Source organism: Musa acuminata, chromosome BXJ3-8 (genome assembly GCF_036884655.1).
Source record: "Musa acuminata AAA Group cultivar baxijiao chromosome BXJ3-8, Cavendish_Baxijiao_AAA, whole genome shotgun sequence".
In the NCBI taxonomy this organism is placed as follows: domain Eukaryota; kingdom Viridiplantae; phylum Streptophyta; class Magnoliopsida; order Zingiberales; family Musaceae; genus Musa; species Musa acuminata.
In genome coordinates, this window is record NC_088356.1 from 52,198,015 (window position 1) to 52,218,326 (window position 20,312).

At 35.3% G+C, this 20,312-nt stretch overlaps 1 protein-coding gene across 4 annotated transcripts in view; it reads right to left on the minus strand.

The window, feature by feature from the left end:
• Positions 1-18,833, minus strand: part of LOC135645552 (transportin-1-like) — a 38,157-nt gene extending 19,324 nt beyond the window's left edge. For 3 of the 4 annotated variants that reach the window (XR_010498824.1, XM_065164046.1, XM_065164044.1), the window contains exons 1-13: positions 18,437-18,763; positions 14,973-15,260; positions 8,039-8,128; positions 7,845-7,922; positions 7,678-7,758; positions 7,315-7,365; positions 6,588-6,673; positions 5,212-5,278; positions 5,064-5,120; positions 4,928-4,957; positions 4,718-4,801; positions 4,470-4,583; positions 1,821-1,934 (exon numbers count right to left, since the gene is read on the minus strand). Coding sequence is in view for 3 of the 4 variants with exons in the window: in XM_065164046.1 (XP_065020118.1) it covers positions 1,821-1,934; positions 4,470-4,583; positions 4,718-4,801; positions 4,928-4,957; positions 5,064-5,120; positions 5,212-5,278; positions 6,588-6,673; positions 7,315-7,365; positions 7,678-7,758; positions 7,845-7,922; positions 8,039-8,128; positions 14,973-15,260; positions 18,437-18,619 (1,323 nt within the window). In the remaining variant the exon portion in view is untranslated. Of the gene's footprint in view, positions 1-1,820; positions 1,935-4,469; positions 4,584-4,717; positions 4,802-4,927; positions 4,958-5,063; positions 5,121-5,211; positions 5,279-6,587; positions 6,674-7,314; positions 7,366-7,677; positions 7,759-7,844; positions 7,923-8,038; positions 8,129-14,972; positions 15,261-18,436 lie in introns of all 4 variants that reach the window. The other variant, XM_065164045.1, reaches the window with a different exon arrangement.
• Between the last annotated feature and the right edge of the window lie 1,479 nt (positions 18,834-20,312).

Here is a 20,312-nt window from a genome sequence, read left to right on the forward strand (position 1 = left end):
TGCCATTTGTCTATTTCACAATAGACTCTAGTATAAACACGTAGAGCCAGTATAACTGACCAAAGAAATTTTGTGAGAACTGCATAAGAAGACTTCTAGTTGTGCATTGTAAAGTGTAAACCACTCACAGGTTTTCATCTGATAAGTGAGCAGCTGATTACAATGTACCTTCCTTCTAACTCCCATCCCTAAATAAGGAAAAGAGAAGTAGCTTTCATGCTTTAGTCTTTGACTCTTTTATTTAGTCTGATTATGCTTATAACAAGGACTTCAATGAGTTTAGGTGTGTCAAATGCATGTAACAACTACAGCCAAGCCACCAAATAGCTACATGATGCAAATGATAATTTACAAAATTACAACTAATTCATCAACTACTCCAAAAGAAACATCTGTGATAATTTACAAAATTACAACTAATTCATCGACTCGAGTTATAGTACTGCAATTGAGAAAAGATATTTCATGCTAATATTCATATGATTGTCCTTCATTACATGGTGAAAGTATTTTGTAAGCTCTTCTGCTCAGGGTCACTTGAAAACTGCTTTTCAAGTCAACATGCAAAAGAATATCTTTGAAACATGGAGCAATTCCAATCACATTATCTTCTCTCTTGACCGCTGATGCAAAATATATATGAGACCGCAGATTCTGAGATGATCGAGAACATTGTTGCTAACATCTAGCCATCTGCCATTAACACACAAGAAATTCCTCTGCTAATAATATTTTTTTGCAAAGGGTAAGTGATGAAGGCAGGATTCGAGTCCAATCCTTGCGATAAACTGTCAAAATCTCTACCAGCTATGATAGCTAACACCTTCCAAAAAAATATATCGGATGAAGTTTCAAACTCTCAACTTTTGATAAGAGGATCTGGCACATCATCACCAAATCAATGTTTTAGATATAAAAATATGATGGATCAGATTTCGAGCTCTCAACCTTTGGTAAATGAGTCTAATACACCACTACCAGACCAATGTTTAAGATATTGTTGATGATATTTTCTAACTAAACTAGTTGTGGCTAGTGGTGTAATAAGTTCTTTTTATTGGATTGAAGTCAATGAATAGTATTTTGCTAGTTCTTTTTATCCTCATCCATGGAATCTTAAAATATAGAGATAGTGAGATGCATCCCATAGATCACAAGGAAATCCACCAGATTCATTGCAAAGTCAGCAAAACAAATAAATATTTTGATATGGCAACAGTAGTATCATTATATTTCAGTGACAAGTTCCACATCATATCTCCTGGTAACCATTGCTTCACATAAGGACATAGTAGCTTGAAGAGGTTGATTGCTAGCCTTGTTTGTGCCTCTCACTATCATTTCATCTGCCTAGAGAATCTCAAGTTGAGATAATTAAAGTATTAAACAAACTAACACAATAGGAATACAAGCTGGTCTTATCAACCAAATGCTTAGTTATCAAGCAGAGTTATAAACTTATAATTATAACTGGCATCATCTGAAAATAACAGTTATATAGGACATACTAGTTGCCTGCATGTCATTTCCACTGTTTCCTAGAAGACTATACTGATCAAGCAAGAAATCTAAAAGTTTTTACATAAAAGTAATGACAAGCTAAATTTTATAGCAGGCTAAAACTTGGTTATACCATTAAAAAAAATCAGCCATGACGCCTAACATGAAGATTCCCAACTGCTAATATCTTTCTAGCATTAATTAAAGCACAAGAAGTTGAGACAAAACCAGATTAAGAAGCAATAACATTAAATAACATTTTGTTTATTTGAATATGGCTGAATAGTGTAAAACCTCGTTAGCTAGCTAGAAAAATGTACCTCAGGAAGATGGGGATAAAGTCCATTAATGCATCCCTCTGCAATGGCCCCAATAGCCAAAACAGCAGCTTCCCTCTCCTTCCAATTAGAGTCACTTGTAGCTGATAACTTTTGCTGCAAATGTCAGAAGTATACAAGTGCATGCAAATTATTAGAAATAAACAACTTCTGAAGGATCAGTTATTAACTTCCATGTATATTAATGCTTATATGATTATTCACTAATGCATGCTGTGGAAACATTAAAAGTTCCAATAACTGTATCCTGATAGAATTATAAGTTACACATAAGATTCTAAAGCTGTATGATGCAGCCTTTGGCTATTTTGGCCAAATACCGTTAAAAGTCATCTCATTGTATAGTGACGAAGCATGATATGTTCTTCAGGCAATATGAAGATCATCAATCTTTTATTTACAAGAATCAAAACTCCAAGACTCGTGACTCTTTACTTTAATATATCTGTGCTAGGAGCTAAGACTGAATTCACTATGAGACCCTCTGGTGGTATTTTCATTGAATGGGAAAAATTAACCTTCTACTGATCATTGTATCAATGACTAATTATCTACTGAACTATCAAATTATTCAAATTTCCCAAGACTAAAAGAATGGACCTTCACTAGATCTAGGTCTAGTTCTCTATTAGAAACTAGTCCTTCCAGTTTCAAAGTATTTGAAGTGACTTCAACATCATCCAATTCCTCTTTGAAAGGAGCTTGGACCCAACTTCATCACTGGAATTGGGGAATTATAATGATTTCACTGGAAACAACTTTATCGAGCTTCATATCTCATGAAGGAAGTTCACTTGGTCAACTATGAGGTCTTACCTTGTTAAGAGTTTCCCCATCAGAAGGGATAAATATATTAAATACTTTCATGCTATTGCTAAATGGCAGAGGTCTAATTTCAATTCCTTAATCGAGGATGGAAATGGATGTGTGAAAAACCCATAGAAATCCAAAAGTTAGTTCTTACTTTCTATAAGTTTTCTATTACACATCCCTTGATTGGGTCAGAATACCTCAAACTAATCCAGATCTCTAGCTAATCTCAAAATGTCATTCTCAAGAAAACCATATTTTCCCTAGGTCTGATGGCTTCTGTATGGGTTTTTTACAGGAGCTTTGTGATCTAATAGTTTTGAGCAGGGTTCTCAATTTCGATGTGTACTGCCCGGTATGGGTGGTACATACCGGTCCAAGAGGATATTGATACGTGGACCGCCCTCTACCGAGCAGTACAAGTGTTTTGATCCCATATCAAGCGATATGGGGTCTGTACCAAGCAATAACGATCAAAATCTGACCATAACCGAGATGTACCGGTTGATACGCCTCGAATTTTGACCGTTACCAAGGTGTACCGGTTGGTACGCCTCAGATTTCAACCATTATCGAGGCATACCGATCGGTATGCCTCGATATTTTTGAACTGTTACCTCTAGGTATTTTTGAAGGTTTTTTAACTCTTTTTGGGCGTACCGTAACGAGCAGGACTTGGTACATCAAAATTGAGAATCTTGGTTTTGAGATCTTATTAAATAAGCCGCCTATACATCTTTCAGCAAATCTCTCAAAAATTTAACTTGATCTAGAAATTTAATCCAGTCATTATACTTGAGAATGAAGATATCAATGTGAGCCAACTTAGATCAATTGACCTATTTAACTACAACCATAAAATTCTGCAAAGCTGGACAGCAAATTAGTTGTCCCCTGGTGAACTTGATTCGTCCTAACCAATCAACATTCATCGACCGTAGAGACCTTGTGAATTGTTTCATGACAACTCACAAAAAGATTCACCTCTACACAAAAGATCATACAGAAGACCACTTCAAGAAGGCATTTGATAAGGTTTGTTGGCACTTAATCTTAGGTGTGTTTAAAGCTGGGGGCTTTGTCTCTAAATGCATTTGTTGGGTGGAAACCTACCTCTGTACCTCCTCTATGAAATTTAGATAAGTGAATCACTGACTCCCGACTTCTCTACCAAGTGGGACTGCATCAAAGTGATTCCCTGTCACCACTTTCATCATCCCAGCTGCAGATCTCCTCACCAAATCATTGAACCTAGAAAAGAAGGCTAGTCCAACCAATGGCCCAGGCACGACTAAGCCCTTGACTTGATCTTTAGTTCTTTAATTCACAATTATGCTCTCATACTACTGCCATGGAGGAAAGGCATCTTATTGGGCTAATGTAGCCCTAACCTTTTCCAAGATTTGTTTGGGTTTAGATATTAATTTCTCCATGAGAAAATTAAAGCACATTGGGCATAATTTTGTTAGGGGGCATCTACCAGCTACAATTCTCAAGTACAAAGCATCAAACTTCACCTACAATTCAAACCCTTTTAGTGCTATCTGATATTGGCTGAGAATGCTTAATTTTTGGTGATTATATTTAAATAGATAGACTTATCAGAGTTGCAATAATAACAAGCCACAATCTCCATGGGCTTATTTATGTCTGTTGTTTTGTAAAATTTGCTTTTGCTTTTTCAAATGATCTGGTATTCTGCTTTATCTAACTTACTTCCCTTTTTCCATTTTGCAGCGTTGTGGATCACATATCAGCCCAAACTGAATCAAATGCTCTTTTCCAATAACCAGCTAATGCATAGATAAATTATGTGATTACCTGAATCAAAGGCATCAAAGTTGGAAGAATTTCTTCTCCAAAAACATTTGAAAGGATATCTAGTCCAGCTGCGCTACATTTCCTCAAATTCCAAGTGTTGACTGTATCCTCGTCCTGTCGACAACAGCAACAAAATAAAACTCAGAAAATGTTGATTAAAAACATAGGAATCAAATGGCAGTAATTTCCATCTGCATCCATATAACACTGGTGGTGGCTGTAGAGTATGACAAAATAGAGTACGAAACATGAAAACCACAAGCTTGAGAAGATACATCTTCCATATTATCAGATCCATGGAAGCGTGATGAATGAAAACGAGGCTTCAGATCCTGTTAAGAAGACAATTTCATATCATTTACAAACAAGTCAATGGGAGTTTAAAATTCAATGACAAACAACCAACTATCAAATAGCACTACCAAGTTGTGCAAATCCTCTCAACGGAAAATAAATACCTGATCTCTATCTGGAAACGACTCATCTTCCTACAAGCAAAAAGACAATATTAGGAATCCAATTTACCACACAGGAGTTCAACGAAAACACAGAACAAGCACCACTAACTGAACCACAATATAAAATGAAGCACACCTCGGCATCAAAAAGTGTCTCATCATCATCAGCATAGGCCATATTCAACATTAATACCTACAGAATTTTTTGCGTAAAGCATAACCATTACTAAAGCAAAATAGAAATACATTTTTGAATTGTCTGCTGATAGGAACACAAGATATACTGGAATCAAGCGTGGCAAATACTCTCTTAAGGAATCTGGAGGCAAAGTACCATCACAATACGCAGACCTGAAACACCAGAATCATGAAAAGTCAGAACCAGCCAATTTTTTTTCTCTTCCTTATGCTTGAAGAATAACATATAACTTGGTCATAATTTAGATCTACAAAGCGAAAGATGCACAAAGGAAATTCAAATCCAAGCACATAATCAATATATATTCGTGGATATAGTGCCTTATCTTAAACTTGTGCCAACCAGTCAACATAATCTCATTTTCTCTTCCAAAAGGTAAAAATAGATCAGCAAACACTAAGAAATCTGTTTGTGCACAATCCCTGAAGGCACATAACTCAAGTCCAAAATTACAAGTGAACTATAAATCACTTGAAGCAAAAAAAGTAAAAAAACAAAAAGGAGAAAAAAAAACAGTTGAGCATCAATGTTGTTTACCTAACCAAATCAGACAACAGCAATAGCAAAAAAAGAAAAGGTAAATCCCCTTGGTTGCTTGTAAGTAATTTTTGGTTTATTACAACAAAAACAGTAAGTGAATGCAAGGATTGAAATACCATACCGTACCGGTGTTTCGAGCTTGGCTTGGTACGGTATGGTACCATGTACCGAGTGGTATGCCAGGGTATACCGATCGGTACACCTAATTTAGGTGTAAAATTATCCGAAAATATCTGAAAATAAAAAAAAAGAATACATACTTCTAATTAAAGAAAGAGAATGCATACTTCTTGATTAGAAAGTTCTTCCTCTTAATCTTCCCAAATTAACCTCGATTCAATTCATAAATCGTTGTTTTGTAGAGTTTAGGAGAGTACAAATGTGAGAAAAAAAGAGTTATGCGATAGTTTAAGAGAGTATAAGAGTAAAATAGGGGAGAATAAGAGTTTAAAAACCTATAAGAAAGGGCTCCAATGGTCAATTTGACCGTTGGAGCACTGTTACTACGCGGTAACGGTCGAAATCGACCGTTACTGAGCTGTGCCGGGTGGTAACAGTCGAAATTTCAATCGTTACCGCCCGATATAATCATGTATCGTCTAATACGGGGCGATGTTAAGCATTCCGCCCGGTAGCAAGCAGTCTGCGTACCGGTATATTATCGGACCGATACGTACTGCCCGTACCGGGCAGTATTATTCGAAACTGTATACCTTGAGTGAATGTACACAAGAATATATCACATTGGCAATTGACTTCAAAGATGACTTCAAGTGCAAGTCAATTTCCTTTTTTCCATTTGCAGCAAAAATATTGATAACAGATAATTAATAAGAAGCTCGTGTGTCATCCATGGATAATGAAAAGCCAGATGCATTTTGCTAGCTCACAGTCACACAGTACAAAACCCACTGAACATACCAAAATTCACAAGCTTCGAGAGAAACTTCATCATCAGGGTCCTTATTGGCTTGCAAGAGATACTCGATTACATTTCTCAAATGGGGCTGCAATATCCAGGTCAATTATTACTTAGAGACATAATCAACAAAAAGAAAACAACAACATGCACTAGCAAGCTTATATATATTTGGAGTCTCTAATTGGAAGTATGAGTCCAATGTACCAAATATTGGAAACTAATATAAATTTAGCTCATTAATTTTATAAGCATGGAAAACTTGAAGATCTTGCAGTACTGCTTACCAGAGAAACCAAAATAGGGACAAATTCATGATTTGCTGCAGGCTGTAGCAAAGCCTGGATAATCATGCTTCATATCTCAATGCATGGTTTACAACACTGTACCATACCGCTCGATACGAGTAATACATACCGGTCCAATAGAGGGCAGGTTCGGGCGGTACATCGGTACACCTTAGTGTATCATGTTTTGATACATTTGGTACAGCTCGGTATGTACCGTACAGACAGCTGATCGATACATCGGTATGGTACGGTATTCAGAACCTTGTCTCAATGTGTACAACAATAGGATTGTGCCAGCAGGTATGCCAACCAATATGTCGGCATTCTGCACCATGCCCATATCTCAGTGCCCAACCAAGAGAGGGCAGTAAAACCAACATGGGAATCCATGGACGCAACAGCAAAAAGACCTTATAATTAAGCAAAAAGTTTCACATACCTCCAGGAATGATGGTCGAACTTCTATTAGTTGGACAAAGGCAGAACAGACCTATGTACCATAGGAAATAATTACAGATCAGAAAGCAAGATGACAATGTTAAAGGTAACAAATAATTCTATATCATCAATGAATAGTGTGTCAAAAAAAATGAAAAATAACAGCAAAATCTGCTCTAAAGACAAATATCAGTGTGAAATTTTTAATTTTTTTGTCAACAATAATGTCATCAATATGATTCATCCAAAATCCAACCGTTACTAAATTCTGCACTTCCGAAACTCATAATCCATGAGTCAATAGTATAAAACTTGATGAAAAATAAACAAAAACATTAAGAAAGTTAAAAGTCAAGTAACAGACCAGTTTTCGCACTTCTGCAGAAGGGTCCTTAGCAAGATGAAATAAACCCTGAAGGTACTGATCCATGGACATAAACAAGGCCTGCATAAGGATTTAGATTACATCAAGAAGACAATAATTTAGTTTTGCAAAGGCTTAAAACAACTTTAATGTTATCTTCTACTTACTGCAGGCATGACTACAATAAATTGATTGATAGAGCCCAACGATAGCTTTCTCAATATGGCATGTGGAGACTGGAAGAACTGAACCAGAGACAAGAAAGAAACATTTTTTTTGCTGACTGTAAGGTCCCAGTCACTAAAGAAAACCATAGTATACAAAAGAAAACAAATTAAGGTGAATTAAAAGGTAAAACTACCTGCAGCAATCTTGGCATAAAAATATTGATGGGGCGTTCAGATAATCCTGGAACATCCACATCAAGCTCTTCGGGGACATCCTCGCAAATCTATCATAATGAAGTAAAGGTAATTTTTAGTTTTATATGGAAAGTATATAACTCTTTAGGGGGAAACTTAAAATGATACAAACTTCACAAGTTGCAAACATGATATCTTAATTTCATAATACTTTCATGGGCAAATTTTCATAAGGTATTTTTACAAATAATGTTATCCAATTCATAAAGAAGCAAGAAAAGTCTAGTAAGGAGCTACAAGGGCAGGAGTTGGTAGCTAAGCATTTTAGAGTAAGCAATGCTAAGATTAAGCATATTAGGTAGTTTTTAGCAAGCTCTCTGTCACTATAGGCTTACGTCAAATATCCATTTTATGTTTTCATTTTTTTAATGCCTGTAATGGATGACTAGGCATATTCAGGATAAACTTCCTTATATTTGTTGTTCATTGATAATATTTTCTGAGTGCAGTTTAGTTGATATTATTACAGAACTTAAGTTATGAAGATAAATATTAGAAACTAAGGATTTTAGTCTTTAGTTTGTAGCAAACTAAGAACTTAAGTTTTTAGCAAGCTCTCTGTCACTATAGGCTTACATCAAAGATCCATTTTATGTTTTCATTTTTTAATGCCTCAAATGGATGACTAGGCATATTCAGGACAAACTTCCTTATATTTGTTGCTCATTGATTATATTTTCTGATTGCCGTTTAGTTGACATTATTACAGAACTTAAGTTATGAAGATAAATATTAGAAACTAAGGATTTTAGTCTTAGTACGACTAGAACTGAATATATGAAAAGAAACTTAAGAGCAATGCTTTTAAAACCATACCGTACCGCCTGGTACACGAACCGCCCGTTACTGGGTGGTATCAATGATATAGCCCCGTATTGGACGATATAGGGTTGTACCAGGCGATAATGATCGAAACCGACCATTACTAGCTGAAATAGTGCTCCAACGGTCAATTTGACCATTGGAGCCCTCCTCAAGGCTTTTTAAATCATTTCCTCCCTCCTATTTCAATCTATTTCACTCTTTCACTCTCATTAACTCTTTCAAACTCATTTTTTTTCATATTTTCACTATCGTAAACTCAACAAAGCAACGATTTGTGGATTGATTCAAATTTAGGAGGCTAATTTGAAAGACTTAGGAAGAAGAACTTCTTAATCAAGAGGTATGCATTCTCTTTTTAGATTTTTATTGATTTATGAGATAATTAAGCATATTTTATGTGATGTATAACTTAATGTCTACTATGTTGTTTGATATGTTTTTGGTGGTAGAATAGTATTAATTAGGGAGTAATTAAAGTATTTAATGTTATGATTAGTATGTTTAATATTGATTTATTCAAAATTAGACACTTAATAGGTCAAATGTTTATATTTCATATATATTATATATTGGATCATGTGTTTGTGATGGCATCATAGGTTTAATTAGGTTTTAGTAAAGTTATTTAATGCTGTGATTAGTGATTTTAATGATGATTTAATTGAAATTTGATCGATATTAGGTCAATTCAATGTCTTTAATGCCTATTAGGGTGTTTAACATGTTAATAGTGTTGAAAGAGAAGTAATTAGTGGGTAATTAACTATGTTAATCGTATGATTAGTGTATCTAATGATGATTTAATCAAAATTTGATCGATATTGGGTTAATTCAATGTCTTTAATACCTATTAAGGTGTTTGACATGTTTATAGTGTTGAAAGAGAAGTAATTAGTGGGTAATTAACTATGTTAATCATGTGATTAGTGTATCTAATCATGATTTCATCATAATTTGACCTACATTGGATCAAAATTATGTATTTAATGCTTCTTTTATATGTTTCATATATTTATGATAGTAAAATAAGTCTAATTAGGTTTTAATAAAGTTATTTAATGCTACGATTAATGATTTTAATGATGATATAATTGAAATTTGATCGATATTGGGTCAATTCGATATCTTTAATACCTATTAGGATGCTTTACATGTTTATAACTTATTTGATTTAAATTGGTACGAACATGGTACCAAAGAAACAATCATATGATGATGCATAGGCTCATGCCCAAAAGATGGATGGGAATCATCATCATTAGCAATGTATTTATTGTGACTAAATTGGCAAGGGTGGAGGAATCACTCGGATGAAGATGCATTTGACTGACGTATATCCCAATGTTACAAAATGTAAGACGTTATGACGGAGTTCCGTAAATCATTTCAAAACAAATTACAACAAGCAAGAGAAGATACAATTAAGCAAGAACTGGGAAGAATACTGTAGGGATACACAGGAATCAGTTTATGACGAGTATGAGGGTTGCAACGATGAAGTCGACCTGGATCTCACAACTGGTATTCGTGCATCATAGGAGAATCAGTATATGTACGACGAAGCAATGAGGTATCGACAACCTGACTCACAATGGGAGCATGGCGATGGCAGTGGAATCCAGAGGTCGACCAGCATGAGGCAACCAACTGCCCCTCATTAGTTAAGTTGAACTAGTAGCATGAGGCATGGTGGACTCCGTGGTTTTATAAGAGGTCCACACCAGATATTAAAAATATCGATCTGCAAGCCTATCCTCCACAAACAGCAAAACAAACACGGATTGCCGATGCAAATACAAAAGAAAAGAAGCAAGATATTGAAAATGCAATTTCAAAATGGTTTAACTTCCACAGAATTCTAGGAAACACAACCCAAGGTCCATATTATCAAAGCATGATCTCCTATATTCAAAAGTTTGGCATAGGGATCTAACCTCCAACACTAAGAGAGATTCATGACGTGTATTTAGATGAGGAGGTGGCAAAACTGAATGACTGGATCAAATCCTTCAAGAGACAATGGGACGAATATGGGGTGATACTGATGTGTGACAGTTAGACGGGGCCAACAAGAATGAGTATCATCAACTTTCTTATTTATTGCAACAAATGAGTGGTGTTTCATAAGTTAGTTAATACTTCTGACAAGATCCAAGATGCAAATTATATTGAGAGCTTAATGGATATCATAGTAGATGAGATCGGACCACAATACATTGTCCAAATAGTCACTGACGACGGAGCGAATTTCAAGAAGGCCGGTTTGTAATTGATGGAAAAAAGAAAAACATTATTTTGAACTCCATGTGCAGCTCATTGCATGGATATAATGCTTAAGGATATTGGTGAGCTGGACGCGGTCAGTAGATGTATAGCTCGAGCACAGTCAATTACAAAGTTTATATATAATCGTCATTAGGTCCACTCTTTAATACAAAAGTATGTAAATGATGAGATACATACTTATATGTGGTACTATTCTTACCTAATTTATATTAATTTTGCTAAAACTATAGTAAATATATATTTATTTCTAACTTAAAAACCCTATCCTAACTTTTTTTTTCTATTTTTCAAGTATTTTCGGAGGATTTGATATATATTTTAGGATACCGCTTGGTACGCCGTATCGTACCATACCGAGCAAAGCTCTGTACACTGGTATAGTACGATATTCAGAACCCTATTTGAGAGGTAAAACGAAATAAATTTTTGGAGAATAAAGAGTTCTGTTAAAATTAATGGGAAAAAATTCCTAGAAGTAAATAGATGATAAAAAATGAAAACATGATCTAGAACCAAAACTCATACTATGAGATAATATTATCTACACCTTAATGGTATGTATACACTAAATTGTTAAATTTGAGTTATCGACACAAATAGTAGATCACCACAGCAATGCAATAGGAAAAACAAGAAAGCATAAGTAATACAACATGAAAATTAAGACAAACAATGAAGAAGCAAATTATAAAATAGAGCAAACTCAACATAGCAGCAAGGAAAAACGAAACAAAGGAGAGGGCAAACCAGTAGAATACGACAGCATTACAATAAATAAAAATTTTGAAACAAAAGAAAATAATCAACAAAATAGCAATCATTGCCCATTCATTATTATTTGCTATTCACAACGTTGGAAATTCTAATAGAACAAACAATAAATTAAAAACAAAGCAACCAATCTCATGATCTTATATCTATGAAGTAAATCCAGTGGTAAGCATCAATTTGCACCTTTTTCAAGGTCGATCAAATTTTCACTTCAATTAGCATATTATCATATAAAGTCTCGATCCAAAATTATGATAAGCTGTTTCAACAATTTCACAAGCATACAATATATTCCTATGGAAAATAAAATACAACCAACAAAGGACATGTCACGTCTGCTCGTGTCACTCTTAGTTCAAACAAGGAACTGCATGATGGTCTCTTGTCACTGTAACCATACTAGTTTCACATGTAGATAAACTCAAGGATTTTTGTGCAAATTAACCAACGTTAGCATGGGATGAAACATCCTGCATTAATAAGTTATTGGCACAAAAAGGACCTATATGACTAGGACTTTAGTTCCGTACCATAATAGTATCACAATTCCCTCATGCCACAAAACAGAATTTTTTTTCATAAAATGATTTAAGAAGGAGAGAGGTCATCATAACAATGTCTAGAAAGTCCTATTCAAGTTCATTAAGAATGAATCAGTTTCTTGTTGTCTAAATAGATTATAATTTTTTTTTATTGATATTATGTTCCACCTTCAAGAATCATATCAGTGAGTCTTGTGTCCAAGGTGCCTTTGACATCATTCAATGTCTTGTTTGTTCATCAATTGCAACAAGACTAACTATTTGAATTCTCTAATGTTTCATTAACATCATATGATCCCCCTCACTGAACCTTATATTATGATATAATGCCTTTCCAAGAATTGGAAAATAGTTCTGTCATGATGCAACATAAAATGCAGAAGGTTCCTAAATAGTGTTAAGTAAAACAAAAGTGAAAAAGTTCTATAGCACATAATATACACAGGCATGCATGTTCTGACAAAAGGAGAATTACTGGAATCAGCATCAACCATATACGATCGTCAAAGCATAGGAACAAGTAAAAATTTGATTGAAGATTCACATGTGCTATCCAATAGATAGCATTGCTGAAATTTCCATGGTTCATGAATAAAAAAGGAAAAGGATGATATTATTTGAAAGGAAAATATATTGGATCGTCAGGTTGAATCCAAACCTGTATAAATCAACTATGACCAAAATGGGCCTCAACTAATGCATTTTGAGATATATCACCTGCAGAAGCAACTTTGAGGATGTAAAGACTTGCCATACAAGTCATCATATTCAGAAAGAACAGAAACCTGACGAAGACAAGGTCTCACTCCTTTCATTTTGACAGTGAATTTCTGATCAGGTTCCTGTTCTACTCTTTCCTTCTACTCTAATTTACCAGGCAATTCTATCTCAATGTTGTTTCTTCTTTCCTATTGCATTAAAAACAACTTGCTTTATTGGGTTAGGGCTGCACGAGATCTTGTTTACTAGTATGACAAAGCCAGGTTAATTTAGTGACAGCATTAGCATCCTACTCCTACCTTCAGAAAAGAGAGTTTTAATCAAGGAATTTATGTTTCACTTATTTTGAAGTGCACTCTACCACATGATAGTGGCTCATAGTTAGTGTAACATCTCTTGAAACCAAGGATTGAAATTTTATACCGTACCGGTATACCGAGCTTTGCTCGGTACGGTATGGTACCAAGCGGTACATGTATATATATATATATATATATATATATATATATATATATATATATATATTAAAAAAATCTAAAAAGGAGGCATACGCTACCTCAGTGACGTCGCCTCCTCCTCTTCTCCTCGTCGCCTCAGACAAGGAGAAGAACGTGATCTCCTCATCTGTGGCGTTTGTCGAAGAAGGCGGCAAAGACGTCGAAGGCCGCAGATGTCTCCGGCCTTCGGCGACCTTCGGCGAAGAACGTAGCGAAGGCCGCAGACGTCTCCGGCCTTCGATGAAGAACGCAACGAAGAAGAAGCCGCAGAATTGCATACGAGGTGATGAAGGAGACAGCCTCTTCCATTGCTCTAGCCACCGCCTGGCCGTTACCTCCTGGAGTAGGATCGTCGAGGGAGGGCGACGCCGGATCAGGACGCATCGAGGTTCTCTCGATTCTTCCTCTTCTTCAAACGCTCTCTCTTTCTTCTTCCTTCTCCCTCGACACTTCTTTTTCCCTCGCTGCAGCCAGGCTGATATTGCCTGGTAGTAGGCGGTCACAGTCGAAATCGACCGTTACCGCCCGATACAACCCCATATCGTCTGATACGGGGCTATATCAAGCGTTCCGCCCGGTAGCAAGTGGTCCGCGTACTAGTCTACTGGTGGACCGGTACATACCGCCCGATACTGGCGATATCATTCGAAATTTAGAACCTTGCTTGAAACTATTTAGCATCGTGTGGGTACTCATACAAACTATACTTAGAACTTAATTGAATATTTATTAGCTTATTGGCTATCTCAATTATACAGCAACAACTATGACAAGATATAAGGGCCCAACCATATGCGGGCATCTCCATGGGTCTTTTACTATTACTAAGCTATGATAAGGGCAATATCATTAGTCAATGAGGAGACATAAATCTCCATTTATTATAGTTTTCTCAAGTCTTCTCTACCTCACCTAACACCATTAATCCTAGTTAAGCTCACCTCATCAAACCGGTGCATCTAAACATCCAACTGACTTTGGGGTTATATAATTTCGCAAAAACATGCCAATTATTGAAAGTCTTAGCAGTTAAATGATACACAAATCTTGTTTCTAAGAACAACAACCATAAATCATGTAAGTACGAAAAAACACTAGTACTTTTGAGTATAAGGAAATAAAGGTTATTGAGATAAAAGCTAAATTAAGTTTCTTCAGAAAATTGCAAATAAGGGAAAAAAAAGAAAAGAAAGTGAGAAGAATTCAAACTACATATTTGCAAGGAAAGCTACCTTGTATATAGCATCCATAGCACCTTCCATATGATTAAAATCATTACTGGCTAAGCATCGAGCAAGAACCTGTAATAACTCTGGCCAGCCAGCAACTCTGTCTAACTGAACTAGAACACTGATAATAGTACCAACTGTAGATCGAATCGTCCTATCTGATGCCCCTAAACAAGGCAACAATTCTGACTTTATATATTGCCGATATGAAGAAGACAAGGAACTGAAAGTTGCCCTGAGATTGTTTTTCAACAGCAAACCAGCAGCTTGTCGTACTTCCAGTGATTTACCCTGGTTTAATTAAAATACATATTTCAAAGAAGTTAAAATGCTGCAAACATTAATAGATGATGAACTGCCATTTCAAAACCAGGATTTTAACAACATGGAGTGATAAAAAATTATTCAGTAGCTGTACAATTCAAGTTGTAGTTAATTCAGCAATGGAAATTGATTACTCTGAAAGAGAACCAAAAGGACAAAGACATGTAAAATGTGAGGAAGTCATTCAGAAGTACAAAAATAAAAAAAGCAAACACACACAATCAACTAAAATCCCACCAGAAAATTCAACGTGTAACACCTGAAAAATGAAGCTAGCGCAAAGAACAAAAAATGAACTTGCCTTCAAATTCACCTTTAGATTTCATAAAGCTACACCTTCCAGGAAAAAAAATACTGTCATCTACCAACCTCTTGTACAACAAATACTGGAGTACTTAATTGACTCATATAATGTGCATCAAAGAACCAAATCACTTCGATATACCTTGCTCATCAATTCTTCAGCTTCAAAAACCCATGAAACTACTTTTGACCAATGCACTTGTATAGTTCATCAGCACGAATTAATCATATGTATAAACCTTTTTCAAAAAAGTGGAAAAAACTTACTGCAAGATCGTGAAACTAATTCCCTTCATCTTTTCAAGAACCAGGAAAAAGATTCCAGCAATTTGATTATAAAAATTGAACTCTTTGCTTTACGTTAATAATACTTCAAAGACTAAATCCAAAATATTAACTTGAGATAAAAAGTAAATTAAACATGTGTAAAAGTAATAAACTGTCAGAGAAATTTAGTCCAATCAAACACCTGATAATTGCCTCGCTGAAAAACTTATGCCTCTGTGCCAAATTCACAGCTAAACCAAATGATCCAGAACAAAATAAACAAATACAAAGATAAAATCCTCTAGTTTGGTCCATCATCTTGAGAAATTATATAATTTTTGAGCCAAATATCCTATAAAATATTATCAAATTTGTAAATTTTATCATTTAAAAAAGAAGTTGCTCATGGCTCAACTATCATTTGGTCAATAAGATGCAGGTTTTCTAATGGATTGGTAACTCTGGTAGGATATAAGCCAACTGACAAATCTAGTAAGCATTGTACTAGTCTTGCATTATGTAGATACACCACCTTACCAAGAGTCCAAGACCATGTTGTTACCACATCTAAAACTGTCACAAGAACCCCATGCAAAACCTAGCTCAAATCACTCTCTAATCACATTGTCTTCCAAGTTGCATAACTGTAAACCATATTACCATCTCATCTAAGAACACCAAAATCACCAAACCTCATAATAATGAAGAAAAAAACAAACTAAATATGAGGTAATAAGTATATTCTATCTCTACTTTTTATCACCCATTTTCCATTTAGGCCTCTAAATTCCAAATTTTCATTCAATATAAATATCTAAAAAAATCATATCATTTTTATTGACTCATCATAAAAAACACACTAAATATGAGGTAATAATTATACTCTGTCTCTGCTTTTTATCCACCCGTTTTCCATTTAGGCCTCTAAATTCCAAATTTTCATTCAATATCAATATCTAAAAAAATCATATCATTTTCATTAACTCATTGTCAACTAATCCATCTTTACTATTAAGGTCTGGACATATCAACTAGTTTTCTTAGCATTCTTTAATATTTTAAGCATTCCCCTTCATTCTTAGCCTAAAGCTTAAGTTCATTGAAGAAAATTAATGTTTAATATTTTCCCATATTCAAATCACAAGTTTCCTTCTAGATCTTGTTTATAGACCACTACATGATATTACATCAACACAATGCATGTTCTCTAGCCAACAAGCAGATGCCCATTTAGTTGTATCTCTTCCCAAATCCCAAAGCCATTCATGCTTCTCTTCTAAGTGCTAATGCCATGCCTATTAATGATAGCACAACGTATGTAATCATGATTAATTGATACTATTAAGTTAGACCAGGAGGTTGACATATGATATCAGGCTTTGAGACAATAACAAATGAGTTGAAAATTTCAGTTTTAAGTTTCTGATGAGGCTGTATACCAATGGAAAAAAAAAAATGACTATAGGAGGTTGACACATAATATCATGATTCTGCTTCACCACAAAACATAAAGCTCGATCATTACTTCAAAGCCATTTTTTCCTGAATCTTTTGTACCACTAATGCATGATTTTTGTAGCAAGGCTCTTGGGTCTCCCCGAAGCGGAGGCATGGTCAGTAAGAAAACAGAAGTTCTATCCCTCCTCAAACTTACAGCAGGTCCCCATTCATTTAACTTTAAGTTGCAGTCACATTATTCGCTGACATATAATTGAATTTCAGAAGGTGCTTGATTGTTTGCAAAATTGAGATTGCAAGCATCCAATTATAAGAATGAAGCAGCTAATAAAGGGAATTACAGCTGCATTCGCCATTCCATCTTGCAACCATAACCTACAAAACTTCTTACAGATAGTTTGGTCACAGATATGCACACTAGAAGTTGGGTTCTGACCTTTGCATTTGCAAATGCAACGCAACCCCAATTATGGACAAAAAGAAACACATACAACCAAGAACACCTCCAGAGAATTCTTTCACAACCATCCAAGAAGACCTTCAGAGCATTCTTTCACAACCATTAGCTACCCAAGGGGAAAAAAAATATTAAACTACATGCCCAAAGATGACTGCAACATGAAATAGAAGGCAGCCAACAGTTAAAAGGGAAAAAAGGTAAGATAACTCTGCAAGCTTGCTTAATTTCAAAGAGGAACTTCTGAGTTTAGTAGATTTCCTCTAAGGAATACTTATACTTTGATTCTCATATTAAATCACCCTTTCTTTTTCTTTTTTCTTTTTTTCCTCCAGGTAAGAGATGTGGGTGCCCTTTCAACAGTGCCACTTGAACCACCAACGGATGAAATCGATGACAATCAACTGAGATATAAGAAGCAGGCAATTCAACGATTTTTTGATCAAAAAATGATTTACTATCAACCTCGGTTGTCACATGTTCCTGCCATATCATACCTCTTGGTGGAAACAAAGCATATAGTAAAACCCTCCAAACCACCAACACAACAAACGTCAAACAGGTAGCAAAGGCCGCCATGCGCCATAAGCAAACGACCAAGAACAAGAAATAATCATGCTAAATAGGGAAACAAGAAGAAGAATAATAATTAGAAGACCTCGGCGTGGGCGAGTATGAAAACGAGGTAGTTGTTGAAATCGGGGAGCTGGTTGTAGTGCTGGAGCTGCTGCCAAATCCGGGATTGATCGGAATTGGGGGAGATGTGCTGCTCCAGAAGGCCGCAGATCTCGCGGAGCCCCTCCTCTCGCGGCTGCCACAGCGCCGTCGCCTCTGCTGCCATCGCCCCGCCGCCACCAACCGATTCAAGCCAAGCCAAGCGAATCTAATCGAATCGAACGAAGGCTGGACGAGGATAAAAAAGCTGGAATTGCTACCGGGGAGGGAAGAGGAGGTGGAGAAGCGAAAGGAAAAGGATTGATAGGAATCAGAAGCCGATGTCGTCGAAGAGAGACGACGTGTGCGTGGAAAAAAGCCGGGCTTGGGTTTCAGAGGTGGATCGAGGAACGGTACATGGTAAAAGAGAGGTGTATGGAAGGGTAAAATAGTAAAAATAGGATTACGGCGGCCGATAGAGAGCTAGGGCTGCAATTTGGGTTGGACTCAAATGGATTAGGTTCGAGATTTTGGAACTCCAGGTCCTAACCATTCGTGGAATCGCAATTCGTAGGCTCAAATCGAGTCGCCTTACGGCTGAGACGAACCAACAACTCAAGCTCGACCGAATTCAATTTTTTATTTTATTTATAAAAAAATAAAATATATTTTTATTATATTAAATAATGTATATAAAGTGCATGCATGAATTGGAATATGAAACTTATCATCTCGCATGACGATGCACAAATCTATCTATCTATCTATCTATCTATCTGATTTGACATATATGATCTTCCATAGAATTTAAATCATATGGAGGATCATTCATTGCCTCGTTTACTCTCGTCACAATGAATCGGAGATGTGTATTGGCATTCATTTAGTATAATATATACGTTACATGAGGCACATAAAATCAAAATTATGTAGCTAATTTTGCTCGATGATTGAGATTAATTTAGTGACACATGACTCCGTTCGACTAGACTTAATCTAAATGTATGTATTCATATTTATCCACATCCAATTGTCATAATCCATTAAAAACCAAGAGAGATTTAACAGAAATTATAAATAAAATGTTAAATTCTTAAACCAAAAATATTATTTGAATCGTTGTGATATTATGATCGTTAAAGAAAACTGGTTTGTCATTTGATGAAAATATGCATTAGAATTCACACAAAAATATGAGATGTCATTACTTAAAAAAGAGCGATTAAGTATAAGTTGGCCAAAAATAAGCATGGCTCGATAATAAAAAATAAATTAATTAAAAAAATTAAAAATTACGCAAATGCATGGCCAAGCTACCATCAATCTATTCAAGGGTTAACACGAATCAATTATTCCTAGTGTGACATTATATACGGAAGTCAATTATACACTATACATAAATAAAATCTCCTATGGACTAAACATATGGGACGAGACGGATACATAATCACGAGACACGTGACAATCATGATTTCTCTCTCATTCTCTCTTATCCTTAATCCATCGATTATAGTGGTCCTATGAAAATATAGCAAGAAAGGAGAATATGATTCTAATTCTTTTTGTAGATCGAATCATTGTGATTTTTTGAATCTGATGATAGTACTCCTACAGATTAGATAAAAATATTTTTAGATGATATCGAAAGAGACGTATCATAAATATAATCTATTGTTATTTGATTTCAATCTTAACATGAAAGTTTTTCCATGTAACATATAGCATATTATAGTTTTTATGCTCACAATTGATATCAAAATTGAGTTTCTTAAAATCAAATATCTTAGATCCAATTTTTCTTTTTTTTTCCATCAATCTCTTTCTTTGAACATGAATCCATGGATCATATATATGATAGTCATTAGTAATGTAACGCCCCG